General features: G+C 41.5%; 1 protein-coding gene across 3 annotated transcripts in view; it reads right to left on the minus strand.

Moving 5' to 3' along the window:
* SNX25 (sorting nexin 25) overlaps positions 1-24719 on the minus strand; it is a 96520-nt gene that overhangs the window by 62145 nt on the left and 9656 nt on the right. For all 3 annotated transcript variants that reach the window (XM_053584510.1, XM_053584502.1, XM_053584493.1), the window contains exons 2-5: positions 17053-17137; positions 15439-15655; positions 7038-7210; positions 3752-3938 (exon numbers count right to left, since the gene is read on the minus strand). In XM_053584510.1, the coding sequence (XP_053440485.1) occupies positions 3752-3938; positions 7038-7210; positions 15439-15655; positions 17053-17137 (662 nt within the window). The remainder of the gene's footprint in view (positions 1-3751; positions 3939-7037; positions 7211-15438; positions 15656-17052; positions 17138-24719) is intronic.

Below are 24719 nucleotides of genomic sequence, written 5' to 3' on the forward strand. Positions count from 1 at the left end.
TCACAAGTTTGAGACCAGCCTGAGCAAAAGTGACTACCTGTCTCTACTAAAAATAGAAAAACTGAGGCGAAAGAATCCCTTGAGCCCAAGTTGGAGGTTTCTGTGAGCTATGATGCCACAGCACTCTACCCAGGATGACAGCTTAAAACTCTGTCTCAAAAACAAAAACACAGGTTGAGGACTGTTGCTCTATCCAGGTGTCCTCAGACTTTTTAAGCAGGGGGCCAGTTCACTGTCCCTCAGACCGTTGGAGGGCCAGACTATAGTTAAAAAAAAAAAAAAAAACTATGAACAAATTCCTATGCACACCGCACATATCTTATTTTGAAGTAAAAAACCAAAACAGGAACAAATACAATCACACTGCCGCATGTGGCCCGCGGGCCATAGTTTGAGGACCCCTGCAAAGGATCAGCCCGGCCAAGACTCACAAACAGAGGCAGGTTATATCCACACTTTGAGGAAACTCCACAAGGTTGGAGGCCTGTGCCACCGCTGTAATATGGCTGCTGGGAAAGCAAGCCACCCAGATTTAAATATAGGATTTGAAGTCAGGCAGACCCGAGTTCAAATCCCAGCTATGTTTCTCTTTCTGCACATTATCTCAAATAGGCTAATTGGTGGTGATTTATTATACATTTGTGATTATTTACATAAATAAAATCTCCAAATACTATCCCATAAAAATTACATTACTTATAAACAAAACCATACAGTTAAACCCAACATTATACGTTGGTGAGACCTAGATGAACATATGGTACAATGTATAAGAACAGTGTCTTTTTTTTTTTTTTTTTTTGAGACAGAGTTTCCAGCTGTCACCCTGGGTAGAGTGCAGTGGCGTCATAGCTCACAGCAACCTCCATCTGGGGCTCAAGGGATCCTCTAGTTTATAGAGGATCCTCTAAAAATAGTTTTTCTATTTTTAGTAGAGACGGAGGTTTCACTTTTGCTTAGGCTGGTCTCAAACTGGTAAGCTCAGGCAATCCACCTGCCTTGGCCTCCCAGAGTGCTAGGATTACAGGCGTGAGCCACCGAGCATGGTCCACAGCACCTTCTTTTACAATACATGCCTCTTAGATGGTAAATTAATGGATCAGAAAATTAAGTAGCATAAGTCACCTTAATATTAACCCTAATTTAAAGAAATGTGACAAGTCTAAGATCCTCAAATAGTTCAAAGACCCAACCAATTTCAGCCAATATTTTACATTTCCATCAATGATTCGCCAACATTCTTATTAAAAAGAAAAACTGGGCTTGGCGCCTGTGGCTCAAGCAGCTAAGGCGCCAGCCACATACACCTGAACTGGCGGGTTCGAATCCAACCCGGACCTGCCAAACAACAATGACGGCTGCAACAACAACAATAAAAAAAATAGCCGGGCATTGTGGCGGGCACCTGTAATCCCAGCTACTTGGGAAGTCAAGGCAGGAGAATTGCATGAGCCCAGGAGTTGGAGGTTGCTGTGAGCTGTGATGCCATAGCACTCTACCCAGGGTGACAGCTTGAGGCTCTGTCTCGAAAAAAAGAAAAACTGATGTATCAGTTTTCTTTCTTACTCATGTATCTGGGAATATTAGCATAGAAGGGTAAGGGAGAAACAGAAGCTGGAAGTCCACAGACGACACAGTCACCTGGCATGTGTGTCTCAGGACACCGCAAACAGAAACTGAACACACAAAATCGCAAACTCACCCTTAAGATATCTCAGATATGCTAAGGGAGACTATGTTCCCCTATAAAAGATACTTCTGTAGTATTTTCAAATGTTTTCTCAGAACAATTACCTCTGCATTTTCTAAGAAAAATGAAAACCAGCACAATGTTATCAATACATTGTTAATTAAAAAAACACATCACCTTCCAGTGCTTTTTAAGATAGGCACCCAGCCTGGGCATACTAAACAACAATGACAACTGCAACCAAAAAAAAAAGAAAAGAAACAAATGGCCAGGTGTTGTGGCGGGTGCCTGTGGTCCCAGTTACTTGGGAGGCTGAGGCAAGAGTTTGAGGTTGCTGTGAGCTGTGATGCCATGGAACTCTACTGAGGGCAACATGGTGAGACTCTGTCTCAGAAAAAAAAAAATAAAATAAAAAAACGATAGGCACCTGGGCGGCTAAGTAGGTACTTCTAACAACTGACGAGCTTTTAGTCTTTCATAACCTAATTACCACTGACCCTTCAACAACATGGGTTTCAGCTGTACGAGTCCACTTACATGAAATTTTCTTCTGCCTCTGCCATCCCTGAGACAGCAAGATCAATGCCTTCTCTTCCTTCTCCTCCTCAGCCTACTCAATGTGAAGATGTAGGCCTTTATGATAATCCACTTCCACTTAAGAGACAAGGTCTTGGGCGGCACCTGTGGCTCAATGAGTAAGACACTGGCCCCACATACCGGAGGTGGTTCAAACCCAGCCCCAGCCAAAAAAAAAATGAGACAAGTCTTGCTCCAGGCTGGAGTGCAGTGTCATATAATCATAGCTCATAGCAGTCTCAAAATCCTCAGCTCAATCCTCTTGACTCAACTTTCTGAGTAGCTGGGACTATAGATGTGCACCAGCATACCCAGTTTTAATTTTTAAATTATTTTGTAGAGACATGATCTTGCTTTGTTGCCCAGGCCAGTCTTTTTTTTTTTTTTTTTTTTTGAGACAGAGCCTCAAGCTGTCGCCCTGGGTAGAGTGCCATGGCATCACAGCTCACAGCAACCTCCAACTCCTGGGCTCAAGCGATTCTCCTGCCTCTGCCTCCCACAGGCTGGGACTACAGGCGCCTGCCACAGCGCCCGGCTATTTTTTGGTTGCAGCCATCATTGTTGTTTGGCAGGCCCGGGCTGAATTCGAATCCCCTAGCTCAGGTGTATGTGGCTGGTGGCTTAGCCACTTGAGCCACAGGCACCGAGCCAGGCCAGTCTTAAACTCCTGGCCTCAAGCAATCCTCCCTCTTTAACCTCCTAAAGTGCTGGGATTACTGGCGTGAGCCACCAACCCCAGCCCCCTTTCATTTAATAAATAGTAAACATATTTTCTCCTCCTTGTTATTATTAATCATTTTTCTCTAGCTTCCTTTACTATAAAAATACAGCATATACAATACACCTAACATACAAAATACATGTTAATTGACTTTGTTATTGGAAAGGCTTATGGTGAACAGTAAGCTATTAGTGGTTAAGTTTCGCAGGAGTCAAAATCATATGTGGACTTTGATGGGGGTGGGGGTCGTTGGCGCCCCAGCCCCCACATTGCTCAAGGGTCAACTGTATTTGAAAAACCTAATACGTGGCTCGGCGCCTGTGGCTCAAGCAGCTAAGGTGCCAGCCACATACACCTGAGCTGGCGAGTTCGAATCCAGCCCAGCCTGCCAAACAATAATGATGGCTGCAACCAAAAATTAGCTGGGCATTGTGGCAGGCGCCTGTAGTCCCAGCTACTTGGGAGGCAGAGGCAGGAGAATCACTTGAGCCCAGGAGTTGGAGGTTGCTGTGAGCTGTGATGGCACAGCACTCTACCCAGGGCGACAGCTTGAGGCTCTGTCTCAAAAAAAAAAAAAAAGAAAAACCTAATACTTTGGAAAACCTAATTCCACTGTTAAGAAGCAGCTGGATAAATTTAGTTGTCACTAAATGCTAAGATTTATGGACTCTAATTTCTCCTTCCTTGTCACTTTTTTTTAAACATAACTAGGCAGCAGATGATAATCGGCACGTGCAGTTGTGCTGTAATTGAAGACCAAATACCTTAGTTGTTTCAAGAACTCCACATCAGAGTTGCTGTTGATGAGCTTGATGAACTCTTCGTAAGAAGGCGCATACGTGTAGGCTCTCTTGTGATGTTCATTTATCTGTTCTCTGTATTCCAACTGGGCAAGGAGCATTTGGTTAATGTAATCTGGATTACTCAGGAACTCCACTACTGGCTTCAAGACTGCAGAAAAGAGAAAAAAATGCCACTGAAAAAGACATTTTTCTGTAAGTGTTTTCGTATTACACAACTAAACTACATTTGGGAAATATTTTTCAACTGCCCAAAAGAGGAAAATTATAAACAAGATATCCAACACTGAACCTGCGTGTGCACACACAGAAGGGTGCCTACCCTTCCAGATAGGTTACCAACTACAGCTACAATTAAGAAGTCATTTTAATAAAAATGAGTGATATGTAAAGGAAGTCATTTGGAACACAAGTTGTTAACAAAACTATAAAATTAAGTACACTTATTTTTTTCTTTTCTCCTTTTTCGTTTTTTGTTTTAATAAGGCTGAACACATTTTGACAGTTTAATCTGCAAAAGATAAACATCAATGGTCTCCCACCTGCTTAAAGCAGAGCCCAGGGAGGAGGTTGTTAAAAAGTCAGGGTCACAATTGGCCAGGCATGGTGGCTCATGACTGTAATCTTAGCACTCTGGAAGGCCGAGGCAGGTGGATTGCCTGAGATCAGGAGTTCAACACCAGCCTGAGAAAGAGTGAGACCCCATCTCTACTAAAAATAGAAAAACTAGCCAGGCTTAGTGGCAGGTGCCTATAGTCCCAGCTACTCAAGAGACTGAGGCAGGAGGATGGCTTGAGCCCAAGAGTTTGAGTTTGCTGTGAGCTATCATGCCAGGGCACACTACCCAAGGTGACAGAGAGACTGTCACACACACACACAAAAAAAAAGTGTCACTCTTACAGATCCATTCTAATAACTTTAGATTAAAAATTTCCTCTTTCCTCTGTGATTGAGTATGTCAAGTGATAGGCACAGCTGGCTAATCCTGAGATAACAAAGGAGATGGTCAATCACTGCATCTCAAGGCAACACTATTTGTTTGAGATTCTGCAATGGGAAGTTTCTCTTAGGTCACATTTTCTACCATTTTCCATATCCTGGCTATGCATTGCCCTGGATATAGTTAGCTTTACTCCAGTAATCACATTATACATGGTACAGTTTCTTTTTTATTTATTCCAAGTTCACAAAATTATGTATAGTCATGTGCCACATAATAACATTTTGGTCAATGACAGCTCAAATGGTCCCATAAAATTATAATGAAGCTGAAAAATTCCTATCACCTCGAGATGTCAAGCTGGTAGAAACAAACTCACTGTGCTGCCAAATGAATAAAAGCATAGCACTACAATTAAGTATAGTAAATAATACTTGATGATGAAAATAAATGACTACACTATCAATTTATGTTCCTATTACATTATACCTTTTATTGTTATTTTAGAGTATACTCTTTCTACTTATTTTTTAAGTGAAATGTAAAACAGCCTCAGGCAGGTCCTTCAGGAGGTATTCAAAGAAGAAGTCAATGTTGTCATAGGAGGTAACATGCCTGTTACTGCCCCTGAAGACGTTCCAGTTGGACGAGTTGTGTGGCGACAGTGTTCCTGATGATCCTGACACTGTGCAGGCCGAGGCCCATGTGTGTGTGTTTGTTTGTAATAGAAATATTTTGGAAAGTATAAAAAAAAAAAAAAAAGGAAAAAAGCTTATGGAGTAAGAATATAAAGAAAAGTTTTGTATAACATTTGTATCAAGCAAAGGGTTATTACAAGAGTCAAAAAGTTAAAAGTTTACTAGTTTATAAAGTAAAAAAGTTACAGTAAACTAAGGCTAATTTTTTTTTTTTTCTGAGTCTTACTCTGTCACCCTGAGTAGAGTGCTCTGGCATCATAGCTCACAGTGACCTCAAGTGATACTCCTATGTCAGCCTCCTAAGTAGCTGGGACTATAGGCACCTGCCACTATGCCCGGCTAGTTTTTCTTTTCTTTTTCTTTTTTTTTTTTTTTTTTAGAGACAGAGTCTCACTTTATCGCCCTTGGTAGAGTGCCTTGACGTCACAGCTCACAGCAACCTCCGGGTCCTGGGCTTAGGCGATTCTCTTGCCTTAGCCTCCGGAGTAGCTGGGACTAGAGGAACCCACCACAATGCCCAGCTATTTTTTTGTTGTTGTTGCAGTTTGGCCGGGGTTGGGTTCGAACCTGCCACCCTGGGTAGGTGGGGCCGGCGACCTACCGACTGAGCCACAGGCGCCGCCCTAGTTTTCCTATTTTTAGTAGAGATGGAGTCTCGCTCTTGCTCAGGCTGGTCTTAAACTCCTGAGCTCAAGTGATCCACCTGCCTTGGCCTCCCAGAGTGCTAGGATTATAGGCATGAGCTACCACACCCAGCCAAGGCTAATTTATTGAGGAAATTAAAAAAAAATAAATGTAGTATAGCCTAAGTGCACAGTGTTTATAAGTCTTCAATGATGTACAATAATGCTCCTCAGCTTTCATTCACCCACCACTCACTCCCTGGCTAACCCAGAGTCACTTCCAGTCCTGTAAGGCTCATTCATGGTATGAGGACATAGGGGTACTATTTTTATCTTTTATGTTTTTACCGTACCCTTTCTTTGTTCACGTACACAAATACGGTTGTGATACAACTGCCTACAGCATCCAGCATAGCCACATCCAGTGTGAGTGGGCAGTGTACAACTGTCCCATACGGCCTATGTGTACAATAGGCTTTACTACTGAGATTTACAGAATTATATTCTATGATGTTCACACAAAGAAACCGCCCAACAACACATTTCTAAGAATATATTTCTATCTCTAAGTAACACATTACATAGGCATTATCTGTGAAGCTTATGCAAACACTAATCAGAATTTAAATACATACACAGGCACACACAAAGTACATACATACTTTCATTAATTCATATATTACTTGCCTGGATGATTCAAAAAAGCTATCCTACATGAATGCTTCCCTATCAAGAACATAAGAATTTTCCTGTGTCAAAATAAACTATAGAATGGACTGCACATTAAACAAATGTTACATAAAAAATTTAAGTATATCATGTATGGCCAAGTACTTTTTTTGAGAGATGTTTAAACCTGAAATTTTGAAAATGCTTTAATTCTCTTATGTCCCATAGTAAGCAAGGTCTGCATAGGAGTTATCACATCAGCACGGAGCACATTAGTTTGCACACTTATTGCCTTAGTAATATCAATTTCATAGGTCTACCTTTTGTTGCGAGAATTTCTGCAAGCATGACACGTAAGCTGAGAGACTGGACATCCTTTGAGGGGAGGAGACAAGACACCAGAACCCGAGAACACATTTGTAGAAATCTTACTTCATCATCTGAGTTCCTCAAGCATGCATGCAACAGAAAAGGCCTCGGCTGTTCTTCATGTCTAAAAAAATAAACAGGAGGGAAAAGGAAGGAAAAAAAGTTTTAGGAACACTTCAGTTATATACCATTAGGTAAAAAAAACTTCAAATGGACAATGCCTTGGCTGTAACGCTGCCTCAATAATCTTAACAATCAAATCTTCTCAATCATAGAAAAATTACACTGAAATAAAGATAAATGCACGACCTTTTGGGATTTCAAACCAAACCATGATATCTAACTTAAGTTGCATCAAAAGTTATAGGTAACTCCCAATTCAGAGGAACAATCCAAAAAAGTATGAGTATTTCTTTAACCAGATTTTTTTGTTTTTGATACAGAGTCTCACTAATGTCGCCCTCAGTAGAGTGCCCTGATGTCACAGCTTGCAGCAACCTCAAAGTCCTGGGCTCAAGGGATTCTGTTGCCTCAGCCTCCCTAGCAGCTGGGACTACAGGCAATTGCCACAACACCCCGCTATTTTTTTTTTTTGTTGTTGTTGTTGCAGTTGTTGTTGCTGTTTAGCTGGCCCAGGCCAAGTTCGAACTCACCAGCTTTGGTGCATGTGGCCAGCACCATAACCACTGTGACAGGCGCTGCCTAACTTGATTATTTTTAAGTTTTCTAGATGGCATCTTATATATGATCTACAACTTCATTTATCAAAAAAAAAAAAAACACAGAAAAGAAAAGAAGAGAAAAGCTTATAAAAGCATAAGTCAAGATCAACAGCGAGCTTTCTAGACTGGGAGATCACAGGATAAAAAGTCAACGGGTATTTCTAATGAGGAGAGAGTCCATAACTTGATGTTATATAATTCATGACAAATTGCCTCCTATGAAACTGTGAAGTATCTCCCAACCAGTCTTGCCAAGGTTGGTTGTGGACTTCATGAGATGACTTTCTTTTGTAGATAATTATCAAACAGCACAGCTGCTTGCCTTAATTTTAGAGTTACTCACGTTTTGTGTGGAACATCATACCTATCACATAAAAAACTATATTATGAATAAGGACTTGCTAAGAAGTTTAAACATCTCTCATCTCTCACTGACGTTATTCCAGGATCATTCATGTGGAGGACCTGAGTGAACAGGAGTGAAAAGTAGAACTTTCTATACTTTCCTTTTTCCTAACATCTAGATAGTAAGTCACAGAAGACAGATGCTAATTTTTCTTCCAGATAAAGAGGGACAGTGTTAAGAGATTCTTATAGTAGATAGTGGATAATACTAAGGGAAAAAAACAATACTCAATAGAGAAGGATAAACATAATAAGTACTACACAGGGAATTAAACAAACAAGGGCATACTGTTGCCTTTATGACCAACATCTCTTAGGAGGTATAGCAATTTTTTTTTTTCTAGAGACAGAGTCTCACTTTACCACCTTCAGTAGAGTGCCATGATGTCACAGGACTCACAGCAACCTCTAACTCTTGGGTTTCAGTGATTCTCCTGCCTCAGCCTCCCGAACAACTGGGACTACAAGCACCCGCCACAACGCCCGGCTACTTTTTTGTTGCAGTTCAGCCGGGGCTGGGTTTGAACCCGCCACCCTCGGTATATGGGGCCAGCGCCCTACTCACTGAGCCGCAGGCGCCACCCAAGCAATTTCTTCTTACACTAAAAACTTGAAAACTAATTTCTTTCTAGTAGGTACACTAAAAAAGAAAGGCTTCTTTGTCTTCTACATGCTGGAGGAATTCTACCCTAATGTGTAAAGCCAACAACACAAAGAGAGATTTTAAGAGTAAACCGTTACATATATACTGACAAACGCTGACTTTTAAAGAAATGTCATCTTCAATTATTTTAAACTCTAGCTATGTTGGCAGGCAGAGTTGATATTTCATTGCAGTAACATTAAGATTTCAAGTACTGGGCGGCGCCTGTGGCTCAGTCGGTAAGGCGCCAGCCCCATATACCGAGGGTGGCGGGTTCAAACCCGGCCCCGGCCAAAACTGCAAACCAGAAAATAGCTGGGCGTTGTGGCGGGCACCTGTAGTCCCAGCTACTCGGGAGGCTGAGGCAGGAGAATCGCTTAAGCCCAGGAGTTGGAGGTTGCTGTGAGCTGTGTGAGGCCACGGCACTCTACCGAGGGCCATAAAGTGAGACTCTGTCTCTACAAAAAAAAAAAAGAAAAAAAAAAAAAAAGATTTCAAGTACTTTTAAAGGTAATTCTAGTAATTCTTTTCTTTAAAATATACATTTGGACTGGGTACAGTGGATCACTCCTATAATTTTAGCATTCTGGGAGGCTGAGGCGGGCAGATCGCTCAGGAGTTTGAGACCAGCCTGAGCAAGAGCAAGACCCTGTTTCTACTAAAAATAGAAAAACTAGCCAGGCATAGTGGCTGGTGCCTGTAGTCCCAGCTACTCAGGAGGCTGAGGCAAGAGGATCGCCTGAACCCAAGAGTCTGAGGTTGCTGTGAGCTACAATGACGTGATGACGTTCTACCCAGGGTGACAGAGTGAGACTATGTCTCGAAAAAATAAAATATGCATATGTGTGTGTATATATTATATAAAATTTGGTTAAAACTTATTGGAGGAGATTGCCCACCCCACAGACCCACTTTTACAAGAGAAGCTTCTTTAAATGTCAACATCCCTCTCAAAGTATACACTGTTCCTTGTCCATACCAATGGAAGTCTGGTTCCTAGACTGCCACAAGGTCCCCTCCCTCCTAGAGCTGAGTTAGAGGAAAAACCTTCTGAATGAATCAAGGACCACAGAGTTGGTCAAACAAGCTTATCTCTGGAAAAAGGAAAGGTAGATGCTTCCCTGGACTCTTTCTGCAAGCTCCAAGCAGGACATTTCTATGATACCCTCTGGTACATGGGTATTAAGCATGCTTTAAAGAAAAGGAGGCTCATGAGGCACATGGCTACCACTGGGTGGTCAGGAGACGTATAGCTAGCCTTCTGGTGGGCCAGCACATTAGTCTTTGCAGTATCCTCCTTTCATTCAGTGTGGATCCACCATTTGCTTTTATAATTCCCAGTACTTACCTCTCGGTTCTCCTTCCTTGAGTGAGCAAAAGGATGTTAACCTTTTATAAGTTCTGTGTGTACAATATTACTTAATCCTCCCACCTATACCAAAAAGTAGATATCTTTACTGGCATTTTCTAGATGAGAAAATTAAGATCTGAATAGTAAGATGAATAAATCACAGAGGTAATAAATGACAGAAATAACTCTCAAGTCCAGACTCTACACCATAATCAGAGACTGCAAAGACAAAAGGGAAGAAAATTTCAGATATAAAGAAGGAAAATGAGTGAATAAAAACATTGTTTTCCCCTCAAACTGCATGCCAGTACTTGACCAGCAAATAAAATGCAGAAATTAAAAGAAGGAAACTATAAAATTAAAGATGCTATTGAATTAATACTATAAAAGCAATCATTTCTAGATTTTCCTGAAACATGATGGAACAAAACATGATGACACAAAAGAAGAGGAAGCAAAGGCAAGAATTAAATGTGGTCTGGATTGGCTTCCAGCAGCAACACGACGACAGCCCAGAAATATGAAGGCTGGCTGGAAAGCAGCCTCCTCACAGCTGCCTGACAGTCGACCAGAAGATTTGTTGTTTTATTAATGCAATTTATTATTCTTTTATTGGACAGCAGCCAGATCAATTCGGTGCTCCCCAGACTACCAACGTCATTGTCCACACACCAATGGTGATTCCTAGGACAAGAGCACTAATTACCTGGGGCATGCAGATACAGACAGTCATCAAACCTGAACACGCTGTCTGCCACACTCTGCAGGACACAATCACCTACTATATGCAAAATACCAGTGACCTACTGACACATCTTCAAACATCCATAGTCCCAGAAAATGGTGGTAGATGTTTTTTCTGTTATTCTTTTTTTGTTCTTTACTCTCTGATTAGAGCTTCTAAGAATAGCTTACTTAGATCAGTGGTTCTCAACCTTCCTAATGCTGCGACCCTTCAATACAGTTCCTCATGTTGTCGTGACCCCCAACCATAAAATTATTTTCGTTGCAACTTCATAACTAATTTTGCTACTGTTATGAATCGTGATGTAAGTATCTGATATGCAGGATGGTCTTAGGCGACCCCTGTGAATGGGGTTGTGACCCACAGGTTGAGAAATGATCCCCAAAGGAGTTGTGACCCACAGGTTGAGAACCACTGGCTTAGATACAAGAAAAATAAATCTATCCTTCGCATAAGAAAACTAGAAGAAACTAGCACAGTGGTTACTGCACTGGCCATATACACTGATGCTGGCGGTCTGAACCCAGCCCAGGCCAGCTAAAACAATGACAACTGCAACAAAAAAAAAAAAAAAAGGGCAGAGAGGGGGCACTGTGGCAGGCGCCTATAGTCCCAGCTACTTGGGAGGCTGAGGCAAGAGAATCGCTTAAGCCCAAGAGTTGGAGGTTGTTGTGAGCTGTAACGCCACAGCACTCTACCGTGAGGGCAACATAGTGAGACTCCATCTCAAAAAAAGAAAAAGAAAAGAAAAGAAAACTAGAAACCCAGAGGAAAAAAAAAAAGAAAGAAAACTAGAAACCCAAAGAGACAGAGCTAATATGGAATCGGTTCTCTGTTTCTATTATTCAGATGCTTTATCCATAACTATCCTTTTATTATCCATACAAGTAGTAATTTCAAAAGCTGGTAAATATCTCAATGAAAAAATATATTCTCTTGTTGAAACTGAGCCATCACAAAAACACCAGATTTTTCCAACCACTCACCCTTCTCCCAAACCTAAATCCACCAGTCTTCTAACTGGAATAAATAATGATTTAAATACTGTCCTCTATTGGACCATATTTTAAATACTTTAGAATGAGTTTCGGGCAGCGCCTGTGGCTCAAAGGAGTAGGGCGTCAGCCCCATATGCCAGAGGTGGCGTGTTCAAGCCCAGCCCTGGCCAAAAAAAAAAAAAAAAATAGAATGAGTTTCCAATGAATTCAAACAAGTCTTTGATCATATTTGTCAGGCAGAACTATGGAACACTTTATACAATAGATACTAAAGCAAATTAGCAGATGTTCCAAGGGGCTGCAAAAGAGAGGCTAAAGCTTTTGACATTCCAGGGAGATAACCCGAGTCCTATTTCTCTCATTGCCCTTACTAATTCACAATCCTCTCTCCTGACTGGAAGTTACTTTCTTTGCAAGCAGCAGTATTCAAAGGGTGGTCCAGAGACTCCGAGACCACCTTCCTGGTCTCCAAGACTCCTTCAGGGGCTCAGTGAGGTCAAAACCACGTAGTAATTTATTAATACAAATGTCATTTGGCTTTTTCACTTTCATGGTGGCATTTTCCAGAGGCTACATGATTTATGATGATGTTAGCATGCTGATTAATGGAAAGTGTCCTGTATATGTTGGTATTTTAAAAATTTCTTAAGTTGGGGGGCACTGTGGCTCAGCAGGAAGGGCGCCGGCCCCATATACCAAGGGTGGTAGATTTGAACCCGGCCCCAGCCAAAGTGCAGCAAAAAATGACCGGGTGTTGTTATGGGTGCCTATAGTCCCAGGTACTTGGGAGGCTGAGGCAAGAGAATCACCTAAGCCCAGGAGTTGGAGGTTGCTGTGAACTGTGATGCCACGGGACTCTACCCAGGGCGATAAAGTGAGACTCTGTCTCTAAAAAAAAAATTTTAAAAAAACTTAAGTTTTAATATCTAAATATTGTAAATATCAATAGATATGATGAGTGGTAAACTGCTAAATGTTTAACTGACTTTCCAGAAGAAAAACTCTAACTTGGAGCATTTGCCCATGCCATGGCATAATACTCCCACCACAGCCTATTTCAAGCTACCAATATGACATCACTAAACTCAAAGTTGGGAAGAGATATGCACAATCATTTCTGACAGGCCAGTACAAGCTGGCTCTGGCAAACCACTAAATATAATCCACATAGGCCAGGCTCTACGGCTCACACCTATAATCCTAGCACTCAGAGAGGCCAAGGCGGGTGGATTGCCTGAACTCAGAGGAGTTTGACACCAGCCTGTGCTAGAGCGAGACCTCATCTCTAAAAATAGCCGGGCATTGTGGCAGGTGTCTGTAGTCCCAGCTACTCGGAAGGCTGAGACAAGAGGATCACTTGACTCAGGAGTTTGAAGTTGCTGTGAGCTAGGACGCCATTGCACTCCACTAAGGGTGACAAAGTTTGAGACTCTGTCTCAAAAACATAAAATAAATAAATAAATATAACCCATGTAAAAGCAAGCTCTTCAAGGTTCTCAGTAACTTTTAAGAATATGGAGGGATCCTGAAACAAAAAAATCTGAGAACTACCATTCTACAAGTAATGTTTCCCAAACCATAGGTTGTGATCCAAAAATTTTATTGAGTTGTCCCAAACAGTATATCTAAAAAATGTTAAAGAACAAAAAATGTCAAAGTTATTACAAGTAATGAAGAGTACTGTTTCTGGCACTAGGCCACGATATAAAATGTTATTTCTCACAATGGATCATAGTTTAAAAATAATGTAAGCAAGGCTCAGTGGCTCACACCTACAATCCCAGAATTCTGGGAGGCTGAGGCTAGAGAATCCCTTGAGCTCAGGAGTTCCAGACCAGTCTGAGCAAGAGCAAGACCCCATCACTACTAAACATAGAAAAAGTAGCCAGGTGTGGTGGCGGGCACCTGTAGTGTCAGCTACTCTGGAGGCTGAGGTAGGAGGATTGCTTGAGTCCAGGAGTTTGAGGTTGCTGTGAGATAGGATACCACAGCACTGTACCCAGGACAACAAAGTGAGACTCTTATCGACAGAGATTAGATAGATGATTTGCAAAACACTGGGGCAGCAAGCTGGCGAACAGTGGGCACATAATGACTCCATGGGTTCTGGCCTCTTAGACCTGAAATTGGCAGATGTTGGGAAACAATACAATTCACAGAAAGAAGCAACACAGCTGAGAATGGGGAGGCCTGCTACACAACCACACTCAACAACAATGTCCTCTTACAAACACAACATCTCAGGACAGAATGGGGGCTACTTTCTGGTAAATGCATACAACAAGGCTTCTTAGAAGAGAATGAGTTATCATCTGCCCAACATGATGCCAATATTGGCTCATACGCTTAAGTGGTTAAAGTTCTTTATCCCTTCCCTGGAATAGGTCACATTTATCATTCCTATTCCAACTAAGTTCATACCAAAACAAGCGGAGGCTACTCGTTTCAAAAAGACTACGTTTTATGTACAAGTTAGAAGTGCTATAATTCGGGCAGCACCTATGGCTCAGTGAGTAGGGCACGGGCCCCATTTACCGACGGTGGTGGGTTCGAACCACCCCAGCCAAACTGCAACAAAAAAAATAGCCAGGCATTGTGGTGGGTGCTTTTAGTCCCAGCTACTCAGAAAGCTGAGGCAAGAGAATTGTCTAAGCCCAAGAGTTGGAGGTTGCTGTGAACTATGACGTCACATCACTCTACTGAGGGCAACAAAGTGAGACTCTGTCTCTAAAAAAATAATAAAGTCCATAACTTCCAACATCAAGTACCTTTAAAAATCAATTTTCAGGATATCATGATGCAACAGAACTCTTAACACAGGACTCACAGACATAAACATGAACCAAATTTATTCTAAAAACTGTAAACTCATTGACACCATTCATATTAGAAAATAATATATTTTGGGGCGGTGCCTGTGGCTCAATGAGTAGGGCGCCAGCCCCATATGCCGAGGGTGGCGGGTTCAAACCCAGCCCCGGCCAAACTGCAACAAAAAAATAGCTGGGCGTTGTGGTGGGCGCCTATAGTCCCAGCTGCTCAGGAGGCTGAGGCAAGAGAATCGCCTAAGCCCAGGAGTTAGAGGTTGCTGTGAGCCGTGTGACGCCACGGCACTCTACCCGAGGGCGGTACAGTGGTACAGTGAGACTCTGTCTCTACAAAAAAAAAAAAAAAAAAAAAAAAGAAAATAATATACTTTATATTTATAGGTACCCATAATATCATAAATAAGATCATCTTGATGCTGGCTCAGTAAAATTCATTTGACTGTTTATAAAATTAAACATTTTCTGTAAAGTGGTTTTCTATTAGAAAGTTTTAAAAAATCTACTCTATCAGAACACTATAGTTATTTCCCCTCTATATGTTTACATTTTTAAGCCAAGTACTGGCAAGAGGCAGTATATGCTAGAGTTGTCTTGACGTTGATCCCTTACTCAGTAAGAAAGGTATTTTAATATGAAAAGGGGGATGAGTTGCCCAGTTACCTGGCATTAGCGGCTTTCAGGTCACAGAAATGAGTGAGTAAAGTCCTTACAACATCATTGCAGACAACTTTAACCACATCCACGTGACTCAGTCTGTGATGCAACTCTCTGGCAATTTCCCAAAAGTCTTCTAAGAGCAGATGATAAAGTTGTCCCTCATCTCTGCTGAGGTTTCCATACCAGGACAGAACATAATCTCTGTAGCTGTAGTCGAACACTACCAGAAATAAACAAAGCAATGAGTAAAACAAATGAAAGAACCATTTCTACTAGAAATTAGCCACCTACTGTTTTAAGACAAGACAGCAGAAAACACAACTCAAGAGAAGACAGGTCATCTTTCCTAAATCTTTGAAAATAAGATTCTCATTTAACTAGACTATTTGAGTGTAGTGATCACATATCACGATTTTCTTAGCCCTATTTTAAAATATTCTATCTTGATGCCAAACTACTCAAGTTTATCACAACAAAAACAAAAAACCCAGAGCATTTTACACAGAGGTATCACACTTATAAAGTGTATCAGTTATCAATCTATTGTCTCTCTGCTGTAAAGTCAGCCTTTCTGCCCTGCTTTTTGGTACAGGGGCTAGACCCTTAAACATTTCTTCTTTGACCAATAGCATTTAACTTTGTCAGCAAAGCCTGATGAAAGGGTATGGGAGCAGGAAGTGGCTTTTCTTCCTGGCTCCTGTGTGCTCTTCTCTGACGGCTCCTACTGCGTGCAGCATAGAGCAGGTGTTCACCCAGCAAGTTCCAATGGTATCCACAGGATGGCATCCCAGAGAATTCTGCTGGCCTCCCCTCACCTGAGGTTTCTGCCCAAACTCCTCAACCATGGGAGGCCAAGCAGGCCTGGGTCTCAAGCCAGGGGTTAAGGAGACCTCTGTCCAAATGTGCTCTGCCTTAGCTCTATAGTGGCTGCTCCCATTATCTACTCTTCTTATATTTTCTAGAGTTTGTTTTTTTTTTTTTTTTAACCATTTAGTAGTTAATCTCACGTTATAATTTAATAACTCTTTATATTTATATATATGTATTTTTATATATATTTATATTTAACTTTCCCTATTCAATTACTGTGTGGTTTCTGTCTCCAACTAATGCAGGAATAATCCCAAACACCAGTCAGTATCATAACTAGGCTCAGCTTCTATGGCTGATCACCCTCCTTTGGAAGATTTCTAGTCCCTATTTTCTTAATTCTGGGTCAGTACTATGGCTTGGAATTAGGAAACCCAAATTACAATTGTGGCCCTCATATTAATGTTAGATAGCACTGGTCCATTTATCCCCAATACAACTTCTCCAGGTAAAATTTAAAACGAAATATTTTAAGGAACAAAGAGTGGATCCACGCTTCATATGGTGGAACTAGCTCTACTTCTAGCTTCTCATCATCTGAAATTCCTACTCAATAAATGTGTAAATCCCTTCCATTCAACCAAAACATCAACATATTTAAGTCATCAATATAAACTCACCAAAAAAAAAAAAAAAACTAATGCTAATATACAGTAGGAAAGATAATTTGCTAAAGATTATTATTTTCCTTTTAGAACATAATGAATTGTTTTACCTAGTAATTATATGCTCCCATTTAATCCTTACCTTCTTTCAGAGCTTTATCCATATTATAAGAAATTACTACCCTTCTAGACTGAGCTGACTCATGTGAGTTACCACACATGGGACTCTGCAATATAAGGAAAAAAAAACAGATTACAGAATGAATAATTCACATAAAAAAATAAAACCAACGTTACAAAATGCATTGTACAAGCATTAAGATATGGCTTAACAGATTATAAACTTCTTCTGAAAAAATAAATAAATGCATAAGTTTAAATTTTTGAAAAGAAAGAATTAAGGAGAATGCTCCCTACCCAGATATCAAAAGGGTATGATGACAGTGTCAAAAGAAAGAAACAGAATGGTAGAAGGTAAAAAAAAAAAAAAAACAGATGCACCCATGTGGAAATTAGGAATGTTATAAAGAATTTGAAATTAATGAGGGAAAAAACACTATTCAGTAAATGATGTTAGGATAACTTGCTATTTATGTGAGAAAAAAGATCATCGTTTTATACTTCATATGTAACTCAAAATTGATTACAAGAATTAAATTTTTTAACTAAAAAAATATTAAAAGGAAATAAGAGAAAAGTCGTTTATAATCTTGGGATGGAAAAGGCTTCCCTAAAATAGCACACAGAGTTCAGCTCAGCATCTGTAGTTCAAGTGGCTAAGGCACCAACCACATGCACTGAAGCTGGCAGGTTTGAATACAGCACAGGCCTGCTAAACAACGGCAACTACAACTAAAAAATAGTCAGGCATGGGAAAGCACCTGTGGCCCAAAGGAGTAGGGCACCGGCCCTATATGCCAAGGGTGGTGGGTTCAAACCCAGCCCTGGCCAAAAACTGCAAAAAAAAAAAAAAAAAAAGTAGCCAGGAGTTGTGGCGGGTACGTGTAGTCCCAGCTACTTGGGAGGCTGAAGCAAGAGAATCGCTTAAGCCCAAGAGTTTGAGGTTGCTGAGAGCTGTGACGCCATGGCAACAGCTTGAGACTCTGCCTCAAAAAAAAAAAAAAGTTCAAAAGTTGTGAAGGGAGGCTGGGCGACTATAGCTTAAGCGGCTAAGGTGCCAGCCACATACACCAGAGCTGATGGGGGTTGAATCCAGTCCAGGCCTGCCAAATAACAATGACAATTACAACCAAAAAATAGCCAGCGTTGTGGCAGGCGCCAATAGTCCCAGCTACTTGGGAGGCTGAGGCAAGAGAATAGCGTAAGCCTAAGAGTTTGAGGTTGCTGTGAGCTGTGACACCACAGCACTCTACTGAGGATGACATACCAAGATTGTCTCAAAAACAAACAAAGGATAAAAGGACGGGTGGTGCCTGTGGCTCAGTGAGTAGGGCACCAGCCCCATATACCGAGGGTGGCAGGTTCAAACTCAGCCCCAGCCAAACTGCAACAAAAAATAGCCGGGGGTAGTGGCCGATGCCTACAGTCCCAGCTATTCAGGAAGCTGAGGCAAGAGAATCACCTAAGCCCCAAAGCTGGAGGTTGCTGTGAGCTGTGACGCCACAGAACCCTACTAAGGGCAACAAAGTGAGACTGTCTCTAAAACAAACAAACAAACAAAAAAAAAAAGAACCTGGAGCCTGAAATGCTATTAGACCCCACAGCAAACTCTCTGTGACCACAGAGTCACAGCAAAAGGGAAGGAGCCAACATAGGAGTCCACTGTCCAAAGACATGTTAATATACACTTCAAAATATAATAATTATCCCTCAATGAATCCACAACAATAAAAAAATATATATAATAATTACAACTTACTGCAACCCAAATAGGTTCAAATCCATTTGTTCATAATATTTTTTAAAGCACGCACAACTATAATTGGTCACAAGCTAGTCACGGTGGCTCACACCTGTGACCCCAGCTCTCTGGGAAATCAACGCGGGTGGATCACTTAAGCTCAGGACTTTGAGACCAGTCTAAGCAAGAGTGAGACCCTCGTCTCTACTAAAAATAGAAAACTAGCCTGGGGTAGTAGCCAGTGCCTATAGTCCCAACTACTCCGGAGCCTAACATAGGAGGATTGCTCAAACCTAAGGGTTTGAGGTTGCTGTGAACTATGATGACACCATGGCACTCTACCCAGGGTAACAGAGGGAGACTGTCTTAAAAAAAAGAAAAAATTTGTCACCTTCAGAAGATGACAGGGAACAAATTCACTATCTTGGAAATTGGAAAAGTGAAAGAATCAAGAATGTATGCAGCTTTTCCACATAAACTGTATCATTGTATAAGCAAACAGATAAGGAAAAAAATGTCTTTTACAAGTATTTAAGCAGTAACTGAAAAATAAATGACAGAATTAAGATATCACCATTTGTCACCCCTAGTAAATAAGTGGATCCAGATATTGAATATCAACAGCTACTAGTACCATGAGAAGAAAGACAACCAACCAGACAGACGTGCCTTCTCCCAGGAGAACATAACACCACGCACAGGAATCAAACATGAGTTTGGTTAAGCCTCTGGACGCAGCTGTCAATTTGCAGGACATAGACAGGACAGAGGAACATTCTATCTGATTGCACCACTGACAAGCAATCAGCAAAATCCAGACTGTAGGACATTCTATAGGAATGAATGCTCCAGAGTCTTCAGCAGATGAAGTATGACAAAAGGACAGAGGGGAAATGACTCTAAACTCAAGATGAGGTTACTGAGGTGAGACAGGCTGCCACTGGACTAGAGAGAAAGACATGGCTCCCGGGGTTTCTGGAAGTGACAAGGGCAATATCTCTATAATGTTTTGGCTAGCTATACATATATTTTGTGTGATTTTTTGAATCTGCAATTTTATAATAAAAAGGTTTTTTAAAGTATAAAAGCGATCACTTAACACCTTCTATATTCAAAGCACTGTATACTGTATTTTACAAACACGGGGGGGACTTCAAAAGGTTGGCACACAATTGAAATTTAAAAATACAAATTTTTTTCAACATAAGCTCCATCAAGCTCAAGATACTTTCATAAGCGATGATACCACCCTCAAAAACTGAGAGTCCTGGAAATTTAACCATGCGAATATAGTCTTTTTTACATTATTAACTGAAGAAAAATAGGTGCCCTCTTCTTAAGGCCTCAAACTAGATCCTGTTCAGACCATGTTATAACAACTTAATTTTGGTGAAAAAAGTTTTTGAAATCCATACTTGGTGTTTTCATAATACAGTTTCTAGGAACTTTCTGAAGGCTCCACATATGATCCCATTGTTCCAAATAGTCCTCACAGGTATTTACTGTCTGTTTTTCAGATGAGAAGACTTATCTCTGAACCAAGTGCCCTACTGTCACAGAGGTACCAGGGGAGAAGCAAGATTCAAAGACAAGAGGAATTACTAATTTCAAAACCATTTTGTTACTGCCTATGCTCTACTTGATTCTCAACTATTCACCTATTGAAGGAATATTCATTGCTCAACCACTAAATCATCTAACTAGGTGGTAAAGATACAGAGGAAATTTCCTGCCTCCACTGAGTTCAATGGATAATGAAAAAGACAAGGAACTGCTCAAGTAAGTATAAAATGACAACCGTGGTAAGTACAATTTAGTAGAAATACAGTAGAACCTCCATAGCTGGTTACCTCCTTACACTGACCACCTCCTTAAGTTGACCCAATTTTCATAGACTGGACGTGCACCATGGTACGTATCAGTACAGCAGGCCTAGTTCCTTATGCTGACCACCTCCATGTGTTGAACAGCTTGTTATAGTCCCATGGGTGATCACTTTACAGAGGCTCTTCTATATGTGGTACCATAAGAACATACGAAGTTAGAAGCAAGCTCCACTGTAAAAGCGATGAACTGAGGGCTGAAGGAAGAGGTAAAGGGGTCAGCAGATTGCTCACGACAGTAAAAAACATATAAAGTCCCTATAGATGGAGAAAGCTTGGCACTTTGTTGAAGACTGAGGATGGAGCATGAGAAGCAATAGTAATTATGACAGGAGATTGGTCTAGAGAGCTAGTAAGAACAGGAAGCTACTGAAAGGTTTTAATTAAATATGTTGCTGAAGAAGAGTTCAACATTTTTATTTTTGTTTTTTATTTATTTGGGGGGAACAGAGTCTTAACTCTGTCACCCTGGGCAGAGGGACGTGGCGTCAGCCTAGCTCATAGCAACCTCAAACTCTTGGGCTCAAGCAATCCTCCTGCCTCAGCCTCCCAAGTAGCTTGGACTACAGGTATCCGCCACCATGCTAAGCTAGTTTTTCTATTTTTAGTAGAGACAGGGTCTCGCTCTTGTTCAGCCTGGTCTCAAACTCCTGAGGTCAAGGAATCCTCCCACCTCGGTCTCCCAGAGTACTGAGGATATAAGCCTGGCTTTCATTTTGAAAAGAAATCAACTGTAGAGGGCAGAAACTAGAGGCAGAAGAGACCAACTGAAAGGCTGGGGTAATCATCTAGGAGGGATCAAGCAAGAGAAGTGGAAAGAAGCAGATGGATGCAAGGTAGTCAAAAGGTAAGAAGATGGGACTTGATGGAGTATACAGGGGTGAGAGGGAGATGACAAGGAGGACACTCAGGCTTCTGGTCATAGGACTTGACTTTCAGAGGTGCCAGACACTGACACAGCAACAAGCAGAACCCAGACACTGATCACAAGATGTCATGGACTCAAGTTTCAGGTACCGCTGACATGGCCAAGTGGAAATATCAAGTTGAGCAGTTGAATAAATGAGTCTGAAGCCCCAAAAGAGATCTCAGCCTCTGGAATAAATCCCTAAGTACTCAATGCAGAGACTTATTTGTAGGGGGTTTATTGTAGGTGGCTCAAGACTAAGACTGACCAAGCATAAAAGAATACAAAAATAAGACCTCAAAAATGACCAAAATAGGCTGGGCATGGTGGCTCACACCTGTAATCCTAGCACACTGGGAGGTAGAGGCAGGTGGATAGCTTGAGCTCACAAGTTCAAGACTAGCCTGAGCAAAAGCAAGACCCGGTCTCTACTAAAAATAGAAAAACTGAGGCAAAAGGATCCCTTGAACCCAAGAGTTGGAGGTTGCTGTGAGCTATGATGCCACAGCATTCTACTCAGGGGGACAGCTTGAGACTGTCCAAAAAAAGACCAAATTCAAAACTAGAAAACGAACAAAGTTTGTGATCTAGGGGTTTTAAATCTCAGAATGAGAAAGGTTTAGTGAAATGGGAAAAAATCAGAGGGAAAAATCGTTGTTAATCTCAATTCTGCTTCAGGAAAAACATGGAAATTTCTGGAATATTTAAGATGGTAATTTCACGTCTAAGTAGTTGGCAAAGCCTGCAAGCAGCTGGCAGGTACGCATTTGCATGAGTTAATTTGCCTAGGAGGAAGAAGCCTTGTGGGAGGTGGATTATGAGCAGAGGCTCAAGAGCGAAAACCAGAGAAAGCCCTGGCTTGATCCCAGGGCCCGGTCTGAGCCAGATGGAGACAGGAGCCACAGGCAAAAAAAAAAAAAAAAAAAAAAAGAGCTGCCTTCACAGGTGAAAAAAAACTTTTAAACATGCGAGACTGAGAAAAATCGTGCTATGCTCTCAAATTCTATAGATCATAGAATGTAGCTTTGGCTCAGAAAACCATAAATTACCAAGCACACATACTACGTGGCCCTGGGGGACTGAGACAGTAGCACTCCAACAGGAAATGTGTGTCCTCCAGACTGGCAGTGGTGGCCTAGCACAGAAGCCTCTCTCCAGTGTTCTGCAGGTGCCAGGAATGGGCCAATGACTCTAAGTGCATTAATTTCCAAAAACATAAGACACTGCCCAATGTCTGTGGATGCCCAGAAATGTTGTGGGGCCAAGGGGTAGGGGGAAGGTATGATACTGCAAAAGGATGCGGTTCCATACAAGCAGATAGGAGCAAACACCTATAAAATCTTAGTAACTTATTTATGTAAATTCATCCACACAGGTAGGTGGGAACTAAAGAAATTCAGGTACTTTAGAAATGAACATTGATTAAAAATGTATCCAGGCTCGGCACCCATGGCACAGTGGTTACTACGCCAGCCACATACACTGTGGGTGGCGGGTTCGAATCCGGCCGGGGCCAGCTAAACAACTGCAACAACAACAACAACAAAAGCCTGGCGTTGTAGCAGGCGCCTATAGTCCCAGCTACTTGGGAGGCTGAGGCAAGAGAATTATTTAAGTCCAAGAGTTCGAGATTGCTGTAAGCTGTGATGCCATTGCACTCTACCAAGGGCAACATAGTTAGACTCTGTCTCAAAGAAAAAGAAAAAAATGTAGGGCGGCGCCTGTGGCTCAGTGAGTAGGGCGCCGGCCCCATATACCGAGGGTGGTGGGTTCAAACCCGGCCCCGGCTAAACTGCAATCAAAAAATAGCCGGGCGTTGTGGCGGGCGCCTGTAGTCCCAGGTACTCGGGAGGCTGAGGCAGGAGAATCACTTAAGCCCAGGAGTTGGAGGTTGCTGTGAGCTGTGTGAGGCCACGGCACTCTACCGAGGGCAATAAAGTGAAACTCTGTCTCTACAAAAAAAAAAAAAAAAAAAGATAAAAATGTATCCAATTTTCCAAGAGGTGCATTCCGCTGCTAAAATAGAAAATTTATTAATAGATCCTAGAAGTCTAAAGAAGTTTATGTGTCTTCTCCTAAAAATGCACCATTCATTCCTTTTTCTCCCCTTGGCCTCAGAAGCATTTTACTTGGAGTGCTGCATTCATTTTTCTTTACATGTAGCTCATGACCACTCATACATATAAACCCTAGTCTGACAAGTACACCAGGACTGCCCAATGCCTAGAGTAGCTGGGACGTGCCTGCTAGCTCAGGGACAGAGCAGCCATGCCAAACAGTCCTGGCTACATCCTCCCAAAGGAATACCTGAGCTGAGAAGTTCAACAAAATACATCCGACCCACTGGGTTTTCTGGAAAGTTCCACTGTGCTTAAAGAAATTATAAAAGCACACACCCTCAGACTAAAGCAGGGTGTGACTAGAACCAAAAACCCAACCCTCAGGGTATCCAGAGGAGCCTCTGAGAAGGGTTACTTACCTACCCATCATCCCTAATTCAAAAGGTGATCTAACAGTGATTGGCAAAAACACAGGTTCCAAGCAAGCAAGTTTTTCCTTTTAAAACTAAAGCTGTAATTTAAGCCCTACCCTGGCAAGTCTGTATGCGATCATTTTAACATTAACAAGACAATGTGCATTTTCTGTAGCCTGAACCTCAGCACCAAACTTGCTGAGTCCCCTTTTATTACAACCATGTGCACCATCCTGACAAGGAATCATACGTTTTAAGGAATCTGGGGCACTTCCTACCCCCAAAATGATATGCTTGGGAATGAAAGCTAAAGACATTTTTAAGAAGCTGACATTCAGTTCCAACAAGACACCACAGTATGCTCCAAAAACAAAGGCAGCTTAAGATTCAAGACAACTAGAAATAAATTCCCTGGGAATGACCAGAATTAAGAAGGCTCCAAAGAGAACATTCAAGTTTAGTGACTTCAATCTACACACATTTGTGTTTAAAGGGTGGGATCCTTTGTTTGGGGTTAAATTTGAAAGGAATGTTTGGATACTCAAGAATATCCCTGAATCTATGTGTAATGATAACTAATACCAAACAAAAATTTTGCTCTTGAATTTACAGCCTCTTATCTCCATTCGTATAGTTTCATTGACTCTCACCTTTTTATTATTCCAGCTAACATAGTTCTTAGGTT

This window comes from Nycticebus coucang, chromosome 1 (genome assembly GCF_027406575.1).
Source record: "Nycticebus coucang isolate mNycCou1 chromosome 1, mNycCou1.pri, whole genome shotgun sequence".
Taxonomy (NCBI): Eukaryota; Metazoa; Chordata; class Mammalia; order Primates; family Lorisidae; genus Nycticebus; species Nycticebus coucang.